This window comes from Lethenteron reissneri, chromosome 45 (genome assembly GCF_015708825.2).
Source record: "Lethenteron reissneri isolate LAM-NWPU_2019-01 chromosome 45, ASM1570882v1, whole genome shotgun sequence".
In the NCBI taxonomy this organism is placed as follows: Eukaryota; Metazoa; Chordata; class Hyperoartia; order Petromyzontiformes; family Petromyzontidae; genus Lethenteron; species Lethenteron reissneri.
In genome coordinates, this window is record NC_083823.1 from 4,829,221 (window position 1) to 4,850,227 (window position 21,007).

A 21,007-nucleotide genomic window follows, 5' to 3' on the forward strand; every position below is an offset into this window, starting at 1 on the left:
CGTGGCAACAAAAGTGCCTTCGACTTAATGAGGTGGAGAAAGAGGTTGTTGATGGGTGGAACACGTGTCCAGGGTGGAAGGAGGCGAACAAGTAACCCGAGACATTCATTCATCACGCATAGTCAGCAAAGGACCTTTGCGCCAATCGTGTCACCTCTTGCGACAGTATTGGCATACAATGCTCTTGCTGCTACACACCGGCGTTTCGACTGATTTGTTTGATTCACGGATTACGAGGGGAGGCGGAGACAGGGTTACCACACGGGCGGCCTCATTTCGTTGAGGGTTGCAGTCCTCGCTTTGAACGTCAACCAGTTACCGAGACGGCAGGCATTGGAGTGATACTCCGAGGAGGGAAAGCCGAAAAAGCCAGAGGGTGGGCATACTTTACGAGCGGACCTTTAAAGTTTGGTGGTGACTTAGCTACTAGGGGGTCAAGCGGTAGGTAGCAAGTGATGGTACGGTGACATGGACAACCTTGGCCACAATGACCTCAGCGTGAAGCTGGACATGAACCGCGCGGATGTGACGTGGGGCTATCGGTGTTGTTTACCAGCAATTGAAACGTGTTCATTGCGCCGGTGAAAGCCTTTGCATTCTAAATGCCGTTTGCCTGGTGCTTGCGTTTTGCGCAAAACTACGGCCCAGCAGCCATAGAGATTGTTCACCTTTGAAAAGTTTTGCACGGCACACCGCTGCATCTTCATGCTTTGTTTCGGAAGGTTTTGTTCCAAACGGCGGTGTGGTGAGGGCCCCTGTCTTTGTTCTGCCTTTGCTGGGCAATTTACTTTGAAAGACAACTTCGTGTGAGTTTTTTGTTACAAAGAGAAGTTGAGGCTTTCTCTCATTAATGCGTCGAAAAAGTGTTTTTTTTCATTTGCAACTCTTCTGTTGACGTGCAGCCATTACAACAACACAAATGACCACAAATATGGCATTTCACCAAAAATAAGCGTACATGAATTGATGTAATATGTAAAACTGAATTTTTTCAGCCCTTTGTCAATCCGCTGCTGGATGAAGGCCTCCCCCACAGCGTACTTCACCACGCTGGTTGGTGAAGGGAATGCCCAGAACCATTTCGGCATTACTCGCCGCCACTGATGTCCGGCATCTGGGGTTAAAGCGCAGTGCGTGAACCACTTCACCACTGCTCCCGCCATGTCTAAATAAATGACACATTTAAACCATAAAAAACACGTAACTTTCGGTAAAATTAGAATTTCACGTTTGAATTTAAATATATATTTAGTTTAAATGTATTTTTGTTACATTTTATCAATGCTGAAATTATATGTGAGTATATTTTAAAAAATTCGTCTGGCTGTGTGTTTTCACGCTTTCGAAAGATTATTTATTTTACTCAGACACTTTCAAGCATGCATCTTATGAAGCCGAAGTCGCTCGATTTACACGGGCAAGTGGATTAAAAAATGTATGAGGAGTATTTTTCACACTGGGTTAAAATGCAAGAGTTTGGTTTTTCATTGAGACTACCCCCCAGCCACAGAATACAAATGATTCTGTCTGGCAGACGTGGCTTCTAATTTATTTATTTCACAGCCTTTCTCTTATGTTTTGTCAAATAACGGAGAAAAGGCTCTCCTCCCTACAACACTTCCTGTACCTCCCTGCCTTTCCTCCTCTCCCACTCCAAACATGAGCTCACCGTTTCCAAAAAAAAATGCGTATGCATACACGAAGGGTGGCAGAAGAGGTCGTGGAAATTATACCCGGGGAGATTTGAACTTCTCGCTAAAAATTGTGGAGATAAGTCGCACGTACCACCAGGTGAAATTTCCAGGGGAAAGTGTTATGAATTCCCACATATATAAGACACGTACATGTGTCCTGTTTGTGTGTGTGTGCGCGAGTGCACTCGTGTTTTGGGATGTAACGATTTTATCCCCGCCCACGGCTATTCCAACAATTGCCACCATCCTTGGCAGTTCAAAACTCGTTTGTCCATTCTTGCTTTTGGAGCGCATGTCGCGGCCACTAGTGGCTGCTACAGGGATCACGTGACCCCATTACGGTGTCGGAAATGGTGTCGGCACGCGTGTTCCTGCAGACACGGGAGCCCATTTGGCAGAGCCCCCCCAGTGTTTATGGCTACTCTCACAGAACCCCCCCCCCAACCCACCACTGCCCGTAGTTCGCTGCCAATTGCTTACCTTGCTATGCCATACCTGGCCACATATCCAGCCACGCCGTACCCAGCCTGCCTGGCAGAGAGCCCCCCCCCCCCTCAGTGTTGATGGATACTCTTCGCCTGTATTTCAATTTCATTTTTGCTGTGTTTGGAGAAGGGCACCTTTGACTGCTTTATAATAGAATTCTTGAATAATTCCACTCAATTCCTACTTCCTGTAGTTGACGGGAAAGAGAAGGAAAAAACTCATTGGCTGGAAAGTGGGGGGTCCAGTTTTCGAAAACAAACGTCATGATAATAAACATTGCAAAGGGGCTTTGCTTTATACACGTCTTGAGCACAACAGAAAGTCCCGACATGCTTTGCTTGTGAAGATGATAGCGCCCTTCTTGTGCCACTTCAGCGCAACCTATACGGCGACCACTGGCTCAAGAGGTGAGCGTCGTGTGGCCTTTATATTGTAGGTGCCAGCAATAGGACAGCGAGGCAGTGTGGAAGGACCGTCAGAGCCTAATGGGGCACAAGGCATTCTGCGATTTCCTGTTGTGTTTTTACTCCCTGAAACGCTTTTCTGCTCGTTATTGTCCTCGCTTCGTATTTCCGCCACTGCTCTGCTGTTGCCACCAGATGGTCGTCGGGACGGGCTGGGGTTTTCCAGGCGACACGCTATCTTTGGGACAAGTACAAATATACCCCCTCCCGTCTTCACGTGTGGCGAGACCTTGGATGCAAAAATACGGTGGTGGCTTTTCCCCACTTCTTTTCAAAGCAGAAGCAAAACAGGAATGAGAATCCGCCAGTGCCCGGTCACAGCGACTCTCTCGGTTTTTGTAGCAGTTCCCTACGGAGTGTAGAGCCACGCCACTCGCAGTGGGTATCGTCCAGGCGCCACCATAGTGGCAACAAACCACACGCCCCGCTCAAGCTACGATCTCGTCTTGTCGCGGCGGCCCGGCATGAAACAACAGGACATTCCGTCACGCTCATGGGTAGACGGTGACGCACGCATGTTTAGTGTTTGAAGAGCTGGACCCCCTTTTCCCCCCCCCTTCCACCCCTTCCCTTCCACCATCCCCCCCCTTCCACCCCTTCCCTTCCACCACCCTCCCCTTGCACCCCCTACCTCCGCAGGGAGTGTGGTGTCTGCATTGTAACAGTCGCAGTTTAGTCTTTAGATTCATGTTAATGTGAATGTTTCATTGGAGAAATCTAAATTGCCATTTATGCAGGGTCGTTTCACATGCATGCTTTTACACATGCCGGGTTGTTAAAGTGTAATTTAGAAAATCACGGAAAGGAATATGGCGCGTTGTAGTTTCGTACTTTTCCCAGAGTAGTATTTGGTACACATTTACTAACCTACACCACACTCGATAAGTCATATGTTGGGATAATTATATTCGCCTTGAATTTGTTTCCAAATTACTCTTTCACTGGATCAACCTGTCACTTTTCCTTTTTTTTGTACAGATTCTAGCTGGTGCTTTTTAGTGACTGTTTGCTGTTGTTAACCACATTCAATTCCCTAATCACAAGTCACAATGAGATTTATTTTTAAAATGTATATTTATATTTGTGACGTGGATTTTAAAAAGCATTGCCATACATAATGCTATGGAACGTGGTCATTTCCGTAAGAATGCAAATGAATGCGCTTTGCAGAAATGCTTTGAACGCGCGCTTTGTGCTATCTCGGCTTGGTATCGCATTGCAGTATAATCGCTGTTATATGTCATTTAATCGTGTTTTGTGCTTGTTTTTTCTCCTCACCTACCCACAATGCAACCCCAATCCCGTGATGCACCTCTGCTTTGCTGTTTGTGTTAACGCGCTTGAAACCCCCCCCCCCCTCCCCATTGGCCCATCGCTGCAATTGCTCGCTGCCTGCTAATTAAAGGCCCAGTCGGCTGCTGTCCAATCGCTCAAGCGACCCCTCGAGGCCACCTTTGACCTGGTACTTTGACCTTTCACCTTCTAGCTTTGCTTCCTAGCTTAAGTTTCGGGAGGCGCAGAGGTTCAACGCAACTGGAGGCAAATCCAAGTGCTCAGCTCTCGCAAGCATTGTCTTTCGGTCTCCCTATTCTTTTTGTCATTTTCAAATTTTCCCTTTAAAACATTGCACCTGGAGCTTTGCGTTGCTTTGACTGCAAAGCTTGAGGCTTCACAGCGTCTGTAAACAAAAAAAGGGAACGAAGCCACGGGAATCTTTATTTTATATATATTTCGCGAGCTTTTGTTGTGTTTGCAATCGGAAATTGCGCTCGTTCTGCAAGCGCCAGGAAATGAAACACAAAGCATCGTCGTGTGTCCCGTGGACACTTTGCTCTCGCCCAAGAGCAACAGAGTCACACGGATAACTCCGCTGCTGTGTTTTACCCGCTGAGCTAAAGTGAATTGCTTGCTTCTCTCGAGTTGTGATGAGCCTCTGCCATGATCAGAACGACTGCACCTATTATTCATTGGTTTCATTTTATTCTGACGTAGATGTAAATGTTAATTAAATGCAGCGTTCGATTTTTGTTTCTTTTTTTATTACTTTTATGATGAACTCGCGCTGGCAAATATGAATCGCGTAACTCCAGTGTGAGTGGAAATGTGTTGTGATGCACGGTACAGTTGCGCGCAGGTTGAAATATTTTGGGCGATAGACTACACACTGACCAAATGGTAAATGCGCTAACATTAATTGTGTGTTTTAATAGCAATGCTCAATTGAAAAAAAATGTTTATGCCTAAATCCATCCTCTTTCAAGTCAATTATTTTTTTGTTTAAACACGCCTGGCGACCTTCTGGCACACTCGAGCATGAATATTTATATTACGTAAGTAACAGTAACAACATCATAACTAACTAATAATTAGTGTAAGTTGTGCTGCTTAGAAGTTGTAGACAAACTAAACAGATCTATATATACACACGGACATACATGTGAATATAAAAAAATACAACGTGCATAAGTGCCTAGTCATCGGTAATTGTTTTAAATGCGGGAAAGCTTTTTTAACTTTATTTAAACCAGGTGCTGTGTTTGTTAAAGTGACAACATTGAGGGGGGGTTGCTTTTTATGTTAAAATTGCCAAACGCATCGCGTTATGAATGCATGCCTGGTGCCAGCACCTCCCCTTGTCAGTTCTAAGCGACGGCTTCAAAACAGGAAGAAACGCGGGATGCCTCCTCTGTGCTCCGCTTTGCTCGTAGGTGGCAGGAGCCTACCCCCCCCCCCCGCCGTGTTCTTAGATGCTTTGCGTGCTCCACCTGGGCAGCAGTACGCTGCCCCTCTCTGCTAGCTCCCCCCCCCACCGCTAGCTCCCCCCGAACGATCGAGAGAGCGAGTGTACAAGTGAGCTTCCGATAAGGCGTTGCCGCAGGTTCCTGCGGAGGAGGGATATTTGTTAATGGAGCCGTGTGCTTGCGCCACTGCAAGTCCCTGTCGTTGCGTTTTGTCCGTCTCATAAACCCCGCGTGCCTGTGCAGCATGCAGGACGAAACGGGAGCTAATTAACGGCTCGGAGAACATTTATTTACTCGCCCACTTTCAGGCTCGAGATGACTTACAATGGAAACGAGCAAAATTAATACAAATAAAATCTCGTTGATGACGGAAACGCTCGGGCCTTAAATTGCCAATCTCATTCCGAGCATCAGTTTTCATTATGAGCGTATCCACGGCTAAGTTTGATTGGTTCTGATGAACCCTGACAAGAGGCGAAATGCTGAGCCTGCGTCTACTTTTGCGCTAAATCTCAAAACTTTGGCGGAGGCTCCGCTGCTTCTGCGCCCGGCTCGTGGCCGTGGAGGGAAGTGCGCGAGAAGCCTCTTGCTGGGGCGCACGGCCCACCACGTTGTGACGAACATGGCCCACCTCGTTGTGACGAACATGGCCCAATCTTAATTTTGGAGCTTTCGTGACTGCAGGAATTATTCTTTGGTTCTAATAGCATACTACGACGGCCCACTCCACCCGAATGGCACTCCCATTTCCAGCGCCAGGATTTTTGCACGGCGGTTAGGTGGACAATGTTCAGATGTGTGAATAAGCATTAGTTCTAGGGATTTTACTTTCTAGGAGGCACGACATGAAGTAATTTTTCGGCTGCTGGTGTGAATGTTGTTATGGTGACTTGGTTCAGGCTCACTGATTTTTCTACACGCACGTGCGCGCGCGCGTGCGTGCGGTATTTCATAAGAAGGTGTGACACAAAGTGCTGCCCTGTGAGGAGGTGCTAAACAGCAACCAGGCATCCTACGTGGATAATAATTCTGCATGTGGATTCCCTGCCACTTATTGAATTTAATAACGAAGTTAGTATTTCCGAGCGTAAGCGAACTTTAATTCTGGCTGTATTACCGTCATGCGGCTGCATAAATGGGAACCGCGCCTCGCATCGGGATGTCGCGTCGGTCCTCGCAGTCGCTCGGTCGATAGCTGCCATGCTGCTGCAGGCCCCGGGAATTTGACTTTTCCAGGCCCTTTGAAAATTTGAGTTTCCCAGATTAGCCGTACGCTTTTACAGTGTCGAAGCTCGTGTCACCCTGGCATGAGTGATGCATGACCGGGGCACCCGTCTTGCCGTAGGGCTACCGCATGTTACGTTACGGTGTTCGTGTACCGCCTTGCGGGGCGGGACGCACCCGGCACGTGCCACTTCGGTGAACGATTCCTAAGCAAAGCCAGAAAACATGAAATTTCACTTCCAGTTCTTAAGCCGCGTGGTGGACGACAACGTACTCAATCTCAAGCTAAATCCTACGCAATGCAGACCCTGATGATGAGGATCGGCTCGTAGTATGGCACATTGCAGTGTTTTAAGAGGCTAGATTGTTGTCTTGTGGCGGAAGGTTTTTCTGTTCTCTGGACGTTTAGCAGCGCGCTCTTCCGATTGGCCTGGCCCAAGAGTGAGAGCCCACCGTGTGAAGTCATCGCAAAAGATACGCTCGGCGATGCAGCCCCAAGGCCTGTATGGAAACTGCAACTGCTGCGTTCAGATGTATTATGGTCAGGGTGTAGGATTTGTTTTAATAGACGTGCCATGATAGTTGTGAAATACGTCGCATATTTTGTACAATTTACTCGTGATTTGATGGAAAGTTAAGTGTAAATAGTGTAATAAAATAATAAAAATAAAACATAATAAAATAATTCTCACGACGTTTCGGCCACAACGCAAGCAGCCGTCCTCAGGTGAAACCCAGGTCTGTCGAGGCGACAGCGTCTGGATGATTATTATTTTAGAATTATTTTATTATGTTTTATTTTTATTATTTCATTACTTCCCTTCTATGTGCCTTTACCGAAAGAACCAAGAAGATGAATCCCTGCAGTCACGAAAGCTTTAAATCGAAATTTAACTCGCACAAGACTCGTTTGGTACGGTTGGTTACATACGGTGCGCGAAAGAAGTTCAACATACATACTCGCACAACTAACATTTTTCAACGTAACCTTTAACACCAAGACACGCGTGCCATATTCTGTCGTTAATGTGTCAAGACAGCCTCAAATACAGCGTTACGGTTAGGTTGGTGCCCCATATGTCGCCTCGCATTTGTCTTTCACTTTGCATGTAGTAGCTTTTAATAGAACATCCCGTGTCATTTGTTGACAAATGTGAATCATCGGGCTGGCCGAGGCGAGCGACTTTTTCAACATGCGCTAAAATACACAGTGCTAGGATGTCGTGTAAAAAAATAAATACATTTTATTAGCCCATTACGTGTGTGGCTGTCCAGATGAGCAGCAGAATTCAAAAGGCTTAATGAACCGTGTGCGTTTTTGGACAAATATGCCTTTTCCTTTGAGAGTATAGATTGCGGTTTCGCTGTGGGATGACCGAGGCGGCTCCATTATGAATCCCTGTGTGTTTGCAGTTGCGGCGAAATCCTTACATCAATACTTAATGAATGAATGCAGATGAGCTGTCTGCTAATAAGCCGTTTTCAAAACACGCCGCTGTTTGCCGTGGCAGCATCCGCAGCAAGTGTGTGTAACCTTTCGTGTAGGTTTTGAAGTGCGCGCGCGCGCGCATGTCTGCGTGTGTGTGTGTGCAGACCAATGCCAAAATTTTCCGATTGTGAGTGTTGCAAACAAACGAGATGAATGTTTTGCCAAGCAATTATGTCTCCTTTCAATTGTATGATGGCACACAGTTGCTTATTTTTTTTCTTTATAGAGAATATGCTTGTTTATCTAAGATATCCTCGCTGATTCTCAAGACACTTTTTCACGAGGGTCCTGCTAGGTTTTCACAGTGATCAGTGCTATGCATTTTGAAATTCAGTCATTTGCGAGTACATTTTCAATTTATTAAATTGGGACCAGGACTTCGCCAGCACTGTATGGCCTGCTCTTCTTTGAATGACTTCACATGATCTTTAATGTCCACTATGAAGCAGAGGGCGTGTATTTTATGGTTATTAAACCCATGGTATTAACCAGGGTTACCCGCCATAACCGAACCACAAACCTCTGCAAAACGTGGTGAATGCACTACCAAGTGGCCATGTAAACGACCCATTGGTTCCAATTGATTTCAAAAATGGACTCCATAAAATATTAATGTAATAGTTTGGTAACATTTTCTGGGATTTAGCACCGTAGCCAATTTGTTTCCATGCGTAATAAAAAAAGTAAACCACATGAATATAATTCTTAGTATTTTATTTTGTGCCAAGATCCGGGCTTGACGAGTCCTGGGGTCAGAACGGCAGCCGTGCTTGTGGGCATACATCACAATAAGAAGCCCGATTCATGAAACAAAAATGTATCTTTGTTTTAGTATTCATGTAACTCCTCTGCTTCTTGTTCGTTGTTTGTGTCTCTCATTTCTCCCCCTCTCTTTCCCTTTCATCCTATGCGCCCCGGGCGTCTCCCCACTCCACCCCCGCACTCCCCGCCCCCCCCCCCCCCCCAAACCTACCCCCCCCCCCCAAACCTACCCCCCCCCCCCTTCCGCAGGCGCTACCCCCCGGATTCCTTGCTCCGTTACCAAAGAGAGCAGCACTTGACAAAGCCAACGGGGCCACGGCCATGTTCAGCCCCAGCGTCCTGCACTACCAGCAAGCCCTAGCCAGCATGCAACTCCAGCAGCAGGCTACCTTCCTCCCACCTGGTACGCACGCATCCCCCGCCCCCAAAGACAAAGATGCCCCTATGGCCTTGAGCTGACTTGGGGCAAGTGCTGTTAGCGAGCACCTGTGAAGGCCGGCACGGCACATGAGTGGGGGGGTGGGTGACCAGCACCAGCCCGGCGATGGGAGCTGGAGTTGAGTCTCGACGTAGCGCTGCTCGCCTGCTCAGATTGCCGCACCCATGGACATGCAACGGCGACGACGACACGTCAGCGATTTAAGTCGATTCCGACGTTTGCACGTTGCCCGCATCGATTGATGTATTTACTGGTTTTGCATAAGACGTGATAATGATAGGTTCCGGCCAATGAAGAGAGCAAAAATGTGTAAATGACATGGAAAAAAACGACCAACAACCTTAACGAGCTGCAACAAGCTTAACAAACGAATTATTTTTAAACGAAGAGAATCTTGACCCCCCCCCCCCTTCCCCGCCTCCTACGTTATCGTGATAATTCATGGCACAGCCGGGTGCCGGCATTAAAATGGTTGGCAAGCAGGACACATTAACGCGGACCCTATTCTCAGCCCCAGTCGTCGCCATGTCCCTCCGCGGTCCGCCATTTCCACTTCTCCCGACTCCAGCCTCCATTCCAACGCAAATCGAGCTGCCCGCTGTTTGGAGTGGCCCCTCCCGTTGGCTTGAATGGACGCACGCGCCACGTCGGGGACTTGTGGAGGCTGAAGGTCTGGAAGCCAGTAGCATCGAATGCGTCTGTTCACGGTGACCCGGATAAACCCAGAGGAGCCTTTGTCTGTGCGCCACCTCCGCACGAGGGGGGTGGAAGTGACCAGAAGTAACCTTTCAATTAGCCCGCTTCGCAAAGTGCGCACCTTTTTGCTTTAAAATTGGCCGGCGAAGGTGAAAGTGCCAAATTAAAAGACCCTCGGGATGGTCCAAGTGGCAAATTAAAAGACCCTGGGGAAGGTCAGACCTTTTGCAGGGAGTCGATGTATTGAATTGCGCGTGCACCATTCGCTATCGACGTGTCGGTGCTTGAGCTCGTCGCCGTGGCACGTGTTGGTGAGCTCGTCGAGCGCGCACAGTGATAGCGCGCACAGCGATAGCGCGTTAGCGCGCACAGCGATAGCGCGTTAGCGCGCACAGCGATAGCGCGTTAGCGCGCACAGCGATAGCGCGTTAGCGCGCACAGCGATAGCGCGCACAGCGATAGCGCGTTAGCGCGCACAGCGATAGCGCGTTAGCGCGCACAGCGATAGCGCGTTAGCGCGCACAGCGATAGCGCGTTAGCGCGCACAGCGATAGCGCGTTAGCGCGCACAGCGATAGCGCGTTAGCGCGCACAGCGATAGCGCGTTAGCGCGCACAGCGATAGCGCGTTAGCGCGCACAGCGATAGCGCGTTAGCGCGCACAGCGATAGCGCGTTAGCGCGCACAGCGATAGCGCGCTAGCGCGCACAGCGATAGCGCGCTAGCGCGCACAGCGATAGCGCGCTAGCGCGCACAGCGATAGCGCGCACAGCGATAGCGCGCACAGCGATAGCGCGCACAGCGATAGCGCGCACAGCGATAGCGCGCACAGCGATAGCGCGCACAGCGATAGCGCGCACAGCGATAGCGCGCACAGCGATAGCGCGCACAGCGATAGCGCGCACAGCGATAGCGCGCGGACGCAGCGGGTTGAGCGGTGGTAGAAGCAGCGCATCGTTGCGGAGGTCTGTAACGAAAGTTTCACCTTCGCGCACAGAGCCTTTTCTCATTCATGAACAGTGGTCGGGCATTTACCGCGCCTTGCAGAGGTGTTGTGGTTCGAGTCCAACAGGCCACATTAACCATGTAATAGCGTGCGCCTGCTTCGCAGTCTATAAACCTCCGTGAGTCAGCCCTGACGAGATTGATCGGCAACTTATCAACAATTCACGAACTTCGATCGGCAAAAACAACACGGCAAGTCTACGAGTAACTTTATTGCACGCTACGTAACTGCCAAGAAACCTCTGAATTCTCACGTCCGTTCTCGGTGAAGGAAGTAGATGCCGGTATTGCCCAGTTGAAATGCGGGAAAGCCTCGGGTCTTGACGATATTTATCCAGAATTCATCAAGAACTCGAGAGCAAGAGCGAGAAAATGGCTAGCCACATTCTTCACTGACATCCATTCCACAGGCATCGTTCCTTGTCGACGCCGAAATTAACGACGCGCTTCGTATCGTCAGCGGTTCCCTAAAGTCGACTCCACTCCCGTGGCCAACATCCGACGCGACGACACGGGAGTACAACAACAAGATAATGAACAACTTCACTGCCGCTCCATCAAGATCTAAAGGAACCCCCATGCCGCCCAAGGCTAAAATCCAGGAGACCGTCCTGGATACGCGCCCTGCGCCCTAGCAGTCGACAATAAAGACACCTCCACTCTGTGGTCTGAATCATGGGCGGCTACGGACGTGGCAAACAAAAACATCGTTCACGATCCGACGGTGGAAGTACCGTGGATTCTGTATTCCACGACGACTATGGACCACGCTGAACCGCGTTCGAACACGACACGGCAGATGCGCGTGCACGTTTCATAAATAGAAGATCAAAGAATCGCCCAACTGCGACTGTGGAGAAGTCCAAACCAATCAAGCACGTCGCCCATGAATGCTCCATCCATGCACATCCTGGCGGTATCGCTGAAATCCACACTGCATCAACCACATCATTGGACTGGATGACGAACTTTTGCATTCATTTTTGACCATCCTTAAAACTGTTGCTTTTCACACTGCCATATGAAAGAAGAAGACAGTGGATGTTAAAGAGATCCCATGACGTCATTTCGAAGGAGCCAACAGTTGTGAGCCAGCGTCAGATTTGCCAAATTTCAAACAAATTACTTGGAAATTACTTAATGGGGAAATATTGTAATTTTCACTTCCGATTGCAAAAACTTAATCGGACGCTCCTGCAAACGAGTCTCAAGACTCGGTTAGGCTTGCCTGGGCACACAAACGTAGCACTAATAGGAATAAAAGGTGCATTTTCAAAAGCGGGACCGTTTAACAGTTACTTTTCGGTCGCTTCGTGTGGGTCTCTGCATGCCCAATGCAAGAGAACGCAGCACCCGGCCTGGCGCTCCTTTAGTCTTTTAAATCTAGCTCGAGCTATGCCGCAGAGAGCAAAGGCCGCCCCCTGTAAAGAAAACGGCGCTGCGTAATTGGCTCGTGATTGCACGGCTCCGGAGCTGCAGGTCTGTCGACCCTTGCCCTCGTGGCTGCAGAGGTCAAGTGAACCCACTACAACATACATGTACACAAAGTGAAAATCCACCGGTCCTCGCACACGCGATTTGATGCATGCATCGTCGTGAGCTTAATAACCGATATCAATCTATGAAACTCTGCATCGTTACCCCTACAGCTCGCACACACACATGCACGATTGTCCAGGCAGGTCCTCTGTGCTCTGTTAAATGATGCATGCACCACTCACAGCACCCCCATTCATTGCGACGTTGTGTTGTTGTTTTTGCGGCAATCGCAGCCATTAAGGGGACAGCTTCACGAATATTAAAATAACTCGTGGCGAGCCTAATAGTATGCGTGGTACGTGGTATGCAGACCCAAGTCAGTGGCACGAATATGCACATATGATGGGGAGGACGTATGGACGACTGTCTCAAGGTGAGGGGCACGGCGAGATCGCGGGGGTGACACGGGGGAGACGAGCGATCGTCTCACGCGCTTCTGCTCGTTACTAATCGACTCGCCTGCGCATCCCTGAAGCTGTCCTTTTAATTGCCGCGGCTGCCTCCCGATGTCGCTTGCGAGCCCCACCCCCTCCCTACACTACTTCTCTCGCTGCGCTTCGACTGCGGGGCAAAACCCTCGTTTGAATTCACGACACCATGAGCTTTGCATTCATGACCGCTCACACACATTGTTTTGTTTATTTATTGTAGTTCTTTTTTATTCGTGTCAATTTTATTTCATACGACTACTTTATTGGCGTAATTCGGAACTGAGGTTGGCGTGCCGTATAATAGAGTAAATGATTAAACTGCAACTGGGAACGTACGTTGTACTGAATTGGAAACGTCCAATGTGCCCTGTAATTGATGAAATGCCACTCGGAGTCTACAGCAGACTTGACTGTGAATAGGAACGTAGCAGTGCCTATTGTGCCAGCCAACTGCTGTTTCCCCACCCACAGCCATTAACCCATCCCTCTACTTACCGATTATGCCCTCGGATTATAATGGTCAGCTATGCGCCTTATTTTCCGCATATTCCTTTCTCAAAACCATTTATTTAACGTCAAAAACACCACCTATAAAATCTTGGACAGTGCCAAGCTTTCTTTTATAAAACTCAAGTTTCCATGGCTTTTCACAAGCGCAAGCAATGGGACAAAGCGTGAACAATGCAATGCTGGTTTTGCTTGGTTTCCCCAATAGACTCCAGGGATTCTCTTCCAGCATTATTAACGTCCCACAACAATAAAGCTTTAGCCAGCCCAGGGTATATCGAGCGATCGCTATCATTCAGCGGACGAACGACTCTAAGTTCGGCCGGCCGTGTGGCATTCTGGACGTCGCGAATCGTCGGCGTGGTCCCAACGCGGCATGCGCTCGCTGAACCGTGCGCCATCGAGGGGCCCGTCGTTGAGACGCGCCTTCCCCCCGTCACCCTCGCTAATGCCCGCAGCGTCGCCCGCTGGAGGGTTCCCGACGCGAGTCCCACGGCAGTGGACTAGAGTGACAACGGCTCGTCGTCCGTAGGTTCACGTCAACAAGCGAGGAACGCCTGAATTTGGAATTGAAAAAAAAAGTTGAGCTCTAGAAAGAATTTATATTTTGGTCGTTTGCAGTGGAGAGTGACGTTCAAAACGATACGAATACGAATTGACGTAAAAAAAATATTAAACGGGCCGTTTTACAAGATGAATGTACGTGGTGGTGAATAAATAAGTCTTGAACTCCCCCACCAATGTTTTTCTTTCCGGCACAATTGATTCCTATTGACATCTGCTGCTTTACCTATTTACGTGTAACCACATAAATACAATTAACCGTCTTTTCTCACTCTGCACCCACCGTCGTCTTTCACAGCCAATCTGTCCCTCCTGCCCTAACTACTGGTACATCCCCACTGGCACCCTCGGTTGCTCGGCACTGTAAAGTCGTCCCTCCCCCCCCCCCCCCCCCCCCGTATCCTGTTGACTGCACCAACCAGACATTCCTCCTCCCGTGTGCGACTTCTGCACCCGAAGGCTGCCTCTTGCGGATGATGTGACCCTGGGAACAAAAAGGGGCGGGGGGAGGGAGAGAAGGGGGGGCGATCCAGTCACCTTGTTAGTATCGATCGCTTGCCCGGGAGGGTCGCCGATGATTGTTTGCCTGCTCTCAGGCCCGAGGAACCCGTAGTCCACCACACGGAGCAATTTGGAGCACGTCCGGATTTTAGTTCTGCTCAACATCAGCATCAGAATTTGTATTTTTCCCGGAGAAATCCCATGAGATTTGAAGTTCTTTTTGCATGCTGAACTTCTTTCGTACCGTGCTAATCAGAGGTGTACAGGGGAAGAACGGCAAACTAAACACATCACGGATGTCCAGTAGGGGTGGGTCAGAAAGTTACAGCAACAAACAATACAACAACACGATTGGAGTGCCAAGTATAGGGAGGATCTCTGTGGCCGCTCAAATTTTCCCGAGATCAAAAATCTCTTTCGATTCTCAGCCCGTTTTCCTTGTACGAGCGATCGTAACGTGGTTTAACCGTTCGTTTCTGTGTTTGTTCCGGATATTATCATTTTTTTGTTTAAAATTTGTATTTTGTTTCTTCGATCAATGGGCCGCGTTTGCGAGCATGTAGTCACGCACGCTGCCACCGCGCGCACACACGCCGCAACGGTCGCATCGGCACAACTCGCACACGTTAAAACTGAAGTTTTGTGATGTGTTATATGAAGTACAAAGTATCGCTAAACTTGACAAAAACAAAGTAAATGTATCGTGTGTGTTAAACAAAACAAAAAACCCCGAAGGCAATCGTCAAATTTAAAACAACATTCCGGCAGTGTAACGTTTTAATGAAATACGCTGTGTGCACCTCGGGAAGCAACAGGCAACCATCTGGTCTGGAAATTGGCATCTGATTAAGCCTAATGTGGACCTATTGATTCTCCTCCCCCCCGTTTCTTCCTAACGATCCCCTCCCGCCTCCACCTTGGGTATGCTGCATGCGTCCTGTCAGGCACCGTGCTGTGCATGCCGCCCACCACAAGCCTGGGTATGTTCGGCGATCTCCTTTTCTGCTGAGTTACGGTCGAGTCGGTGTCTCCTCACCCCCGCACCCTGCACCCCCCACCTGCCCACTCCTCCCCCAACCCCGGCGGCATTTCAATCCCAAATCTGTGATTCCCGTGCGTTCATGGTGCATGGGCGACTCCATTTGGGCGGGGTTCGCAGTTCGTTACGGGGTCCAGAGGTGGTCGCGGCGAGTATGCGGCAGACGGAGACGGCCTCCTGTTAGTGTTGAGGTTGAGGCCAGTGGTGTAGCTATCGAGCGTGCTTGTGCTGCAACCACGCCGGGGGCCATAGACCGGGAGAGACTTTGGGGCTACAGACTGGGGGGAGGGGGGGGCTTTGCCATTTCGTTTACTTTCACCAGAGCCCTCGGCGCCAAATCACGCTCGGCCGCTGGTTGAGGCGGTCGGCCTGCAATAGTCACCCATGCAGAAGCACGCAGCAGCCCTTAGTAGGAAATGTGCGAGTCTGGAATCGGTTTTGTGGAATGTGTCATTTGTTCGGGATGGGGAGGAAAGGAGAGGGGCGGGGGCTGTTGGCGGGTTGTGTGGGTGTTTTTTTAAGCGCTGCATGGACTTGTTTCAGTGTTATTGAGGTGCGAGGGGCACGCTCTGTTAATTCCGAGGGAGGGGACGTCCGCTGATGCAACTAGTATGCGGCGCTTATTGATTTTCAGATTTTAACCAAAGAAGGCCACGGTAGAATGCCTACCATACGAGGCGGGGGGTGGGAAAAAATATTTTTAAAAGGCAACAAAAAGGTCCAATTGATTTTCCGCTCGTGCTAAAGCCATCATCTAACGTAATGCCCCTTTAGATCTTTACATTTTCCATTTTGTTCGCATTAAAGATTTATACACCGGCAACGTTTGATTGACTTTGGTGAACCTGTGGGTGCTAACGGTTGCGATTGGTTGCTGGCTTGAAGTGCATCGACCAAACCCGTGTCGGCTTTTTTGTGTTTCGGCATTGCCGCGAATGTGTCTCTGGCAGTGCGCTGCGACTGAGTGCTCGATGCACGCAATACGTTGCGAGTTTGCTAAGCGCAGTCTTTAGAGGCGCTAGTGCCAAGCGGCGTTAAGAGGCAGGAGCGTCGCGTTGTCTGCTCGATGTACGTGACAAAGATCTTCATAGCTCCATCGGATTTCTTGAGGATGAATAAAGATTCTGAATTTGGCATTTATTCAGCCGACTACAGCGACAGTTCCACGCACCATTCAACAAAATGTAGCAACCTCACAGTCAACTTCTGAACCATCCGAATGATGCATTTGCGGGATTCTATTGTATTATCAGGAGTTGTTGAAAACATGACTTAAAGCCGAATTGCACCATCACCGTGTATGAAGAGGTTATTTTGTCCAGGGGTAACATCCCACAACCGCGATATTTTGCAAGCATTTCTCCCTTATCAAGAAAGGCGGACAGATTATTCATCCATTACAGTCTTAGTCGGTTGGTACTTTTGAGCCTGAGCAAAAAAAAAATAGCCGCTTGATGATTATACTAAATGGCACCCACATCTTTATAAGTGTCTTAAATGTACGTTCAGAGTTTTGGCAATGCCCTGTATGGGTGCAGATGCTCCTGCTGCGTTGGGAATCCCTTGCTGCTGCTGCCTTGCATGTGCTTGGTTCCACAAATCATCGTGAGTGGCCCTGGGCGTCCGTATGTACGGAAGGGATTTTGAGACCAAAGCCTGCTCGTATCCCCATTTGATTGGCAAACCAGACGTAGGAGCAAATTTGATATGATCAGTTGGAAGTTACAAGCTACCATCAAAGTAGCTATGCTTAATGCTGGCGAATTGAAGCTAGTTCACAAATGAATACAAATATACATTTTACCAATAGTGTTAAGTGGAACCAACGAAGTAATGCAAAAATACAGTAACTGCAATTTTCAGTTATTCGCAACGTGAATTAAACGTGTGATAATTATACAACTTTAATGCCTCCCTCGCACATAAACAATCAAAATTTGGATTAAAAGAACATGTTTCACCACGGTCTATTTGCAGTGCATTTTATAACTGTCGTTCTCGCCAAATGTGTGCTCTCATCTTGAAAAAGTATCATTCCAAAGTGTATTGGCGGCTCAGATTTGAGTACATGGCACCACACCACACAAACGCACCTGGGGCGATATTGCGACTAACTTTTCCCCAATTTCTCCCAGATTGTGCTACCAGCGTCGCGTCACGAGACCAGGCATCCATTTGGATCACTCAGAGTTCAGTGCAACCCATGATGTCAGAGAACGGCCTTCCCACCCACCCGTACTACCACATGAGAAGTGTGTTCTTCGCAAGGCGGGCAAATTGATATATATATTTACATTTTCAGAGGTGGACTTATACCCAAATTAAGCGGGGAACCAAATGTAACATTACGACTTTTTTTACGCATTTATCGATGACTGGGGTTGAGAGACCATCGACTTGCTGAACTTGATGAGAGCCCCGTTCAAACAGAGGCGCCCACCAGGATTAGAAGATAAATATCTAGCCAGCTCAGTCGCTGTTACGTCTCAAACGCTCGGCCACATCGCGATATTAAGGGTGATCTTGCCGGTGCTCAGAAGGCCGAGGAGTGAGAGGGGCGGGCAGGCGGGCAGGTCGGTGGGTTGGCGGGTTTGTGGGCGGGCAGACAGGCAGACAGGCATGGGGTGGGCACTCGTGAGCGGAAGCGCAGGCCGCTCTCCCGCTACGTGGCAGCGCCACGCGCACAAACTCCGCCAGACAATGACACGGACACCACCCCAACGTGCGATTGTGTCTCACTTGCTTAACCGTCTAGGGCCAGAGGTTGGCGACCTGTGGCTCCGGAGCTGCGTGTGACTCCTTTGAGGGCTGCTTCGTGACGTTATATATTGGGACAACCGTCTGATATTCACATGCATTGCGCGGCTCTTGAAAGATTGATTTTTTTTTTTACCAAATTCGAAAAAAATGCCCCTTGTTATTTTGATTGCCAGCCCTTGGTCTAGGCGTACGGGAATACACAGGAAATATTTTTTTTTTGCGAATGTGGAACGTCCGCTGCTGGGTAGCACGGCTCAATAGCACATGTACCCTATACAAAACGAAACGAAAAGGCTGGCTGAAATGACATTGCGGTAACCACAAGTCTGGCGGGTGCGCGACCGTGCGTAGTACAGTACCGTGGAAAAATACGTTAGCCTAGGGTGCCCCCTCCTGTTTGCGTCTTGAACCTGAGAAAATAGTCACAAGGCTACAACTCTGGTACCGTATGCATCAGCAGCTGTACAAATATGCGGGTCCACGTCACACTGGAATGTTATTCTCTACTTGCCACAGCCTCGCGTCTCAATTAAAATGAGAGCAGTGCATTGTCGTTCTTGTTGGTGGGGGGGAGGTGGCACGTGCCTGCATTAATGAGCGCTCTGTCTGCTTTTGTAATTGGATAACGGCGTCCTTTCTGCTGTCAGAGGGACCGCTAACTCTAGGCATGGGCTGTCAAGGCAGATCTTTTTTGTCGCCAGTATAGGTCCCAAATTAACAGTGAATGCAGCTGTCTCACTCGAACAAGCGTTCATAACTGTTTTCCCATTACTGAGGTCACTTTGCTTAGTTACGCAGTTTTGAAATCGCATCAGCACTCCCCTCACCAGACGTTTTATTCCGTTATTACTCATGCAGATTATGTAGGGATTGTGTTTGGAATTTAAAGCTGTTGTTTTTTGTCAGCCGCTGTCTAAAGTTGAATCAAAGGCTGTCGGGATTCTTGCCGGTCGTGTACGAACGGTCCCTTTTCTCACTTGGAGCTGAGGCTCAGGGCAGTGTGGAAAGAACAGTTGTTATCATACATTCCAGTGTAGTGTAAACCCTGGCCATCGAGTCAATCATTCGCTTTCTGCAGCCTGTGATGACCTCTTGAACTGGACCAACGATGTTGACATTGGCCGAGTTTGTGCGAGTCATGCAATGGTCACGTGGGACCCAGGTGTCCTTTTAAGAGACAAAAGTACATCTTCTTGGTTCTTTCGGTAAAGTCACGTAGAAGGGAAATAATAAAATAATAAAAATGAAACGTTATAAAATAATTCTCATTAGTTTAATATGTTTTATTTTTATAATTTTTAAAATTTCCCTTCTACGTGACTTTACCGAAAGAACCAAGAAGATGAATCCCTGCAGTCACGAAAGCTTTAAACCGAAACAAAAGTATATTGCAAGCAACGCCATCGCTTCGTGGAAATCTAAAAGCAACCCTTAGTTTTAGAATGCCGCAATACCAGGTTGTGTACTGTATTTCAAATTGCACAGTAACCCGAGTTGACAATATTGATACATTTAGTCCAAGTGATATTGAACGATTCTAGGTCGATGTCGGTATTGATACCGACACAGATGCCTTGCGAAATGAAAGATTTACGAAATTTGGCCGAAGGAATGTTTACGGCGCAACTTAAACGTAAATAGTTTTCCACTCTAAGAATATTTTTTAAATTAATCCAACTTTTTTTTTTTGTGCTCGCCTATGCGTATATATCCTGAATGGGCAACCTTTTTTAAATGTAATGCTTAAACCACATCCACGAAGAGGGACACATGCACGGTGGCACAATGACCGTGGATATCTACACGGTAGATAATTGCTTGTTGACCTCAAGCACCGTGTTTTAAAAAGTGAATGTGGTCGTGTTCATTCACTTGAATGTCACATTGGTGTGTGGAACACAATGTACGTTTCGAATCTGGCCCTAAACATGTCAGTGGTTGTAATCGTAACGTTATATAATGAACAAACGAGACGTCTAATTTCAATGCATAATGATTGTATAAAAAAAACGGACTTCCAGTCTGCTCATTGTCACCACATTCATTACCCATAACCCTCCACCACACCGCACAATGAGCTTTATCCAATTGTGACAGTTTTCTTTGGTTGGTTTTATATTTCTCACGTCCTAGTTTTGTTTCCCGTTTTTTTTCCCCGTAACATTTTTGCTGCTTTTTTTCTAATATTATTTTGATTCATTTTGGTTAATGATTTGGTTTGTAATCCCCCCACCCTCCTCCCCGGTACGTCTGGTGCGGTGTGGGTCGTGCGCGTGCCCAACCGGCAACATGGCTTTGACGCTCTGCCACGCCTGCCCGCCCGCCTGCCCGCCTGCCCGCCTGCCCGCCCGCCCGCCCGCCTGCCCGCCCGCCTGCCCGCCTACCGCCCCCTCCGGCCGCCACAACACCACGCGCACGGCCCCACTACTCGCCCTGAACCTCTCCCGCCCGCCCATCACTCCCACCCTGTCCCCTTCACCCATTTGCCTTCCCTCGCGCCTCCAACCCCCCCAAAGTCCCCATGATTCCCGGCCCCGCGGGGAGCCCAGTGTCAGCCACGGCTTCGCCCAACAGCAACCTACCCTTCGTCACATCCTCCAGCGCTAACCAGGTTTGCGTCCCGGTTTTTTACACGCCCGCCCGGCTACTTCTGTCTGTGCGTCTCGGG

General features: G+C 48.8%; 1 protein-coding gene across 22 annotated transcripts in view; it reads left to right on the top strand.

Annotated features, from left to right (window-relative positions):
- MBNL1 (muscleblind like splicing regulator 1) overlaps positions 1–21,007 on the top strand; it is a 167,340-nt gene that overhangs the window by 126,831 nt on the left and 19,502 nt on the right. For 9 of the 22 annotated variants that reach the window (XM_061570313.1, XM_061570314.1, XM_061570309.1 and 6 more), the window contains 6 exons: positions 4,050–4,106; positions 9,110–9,263; positions 12,848–12,910; positions 15,485–15,520; positions 17,715–17,831; positions 20,856–20,950. In XM_061570313.1, the coding sequence (XP_061426297.1) occupies positions 4,050–4,106; positions 9,110–9,263; positions 12,848–12,910; positions 15,485–15,520; positions 17,715–17,831; positions 20,856–20,950 (522 nt within the window). The remainder of the gene's footprint in view (positions 1–4,049; positions 4,107–9,109; positions 9,264–12,847; positions 12,911–15,484; positions 15,521–17,714; positions 17,832–20,855; positions 20,951–21,007) is intronic. The other 13 variants (XM_061570319.1, XM_061570329.1, XM_061570326.1 and 10 more) reach the window with 7 other exon arrangements.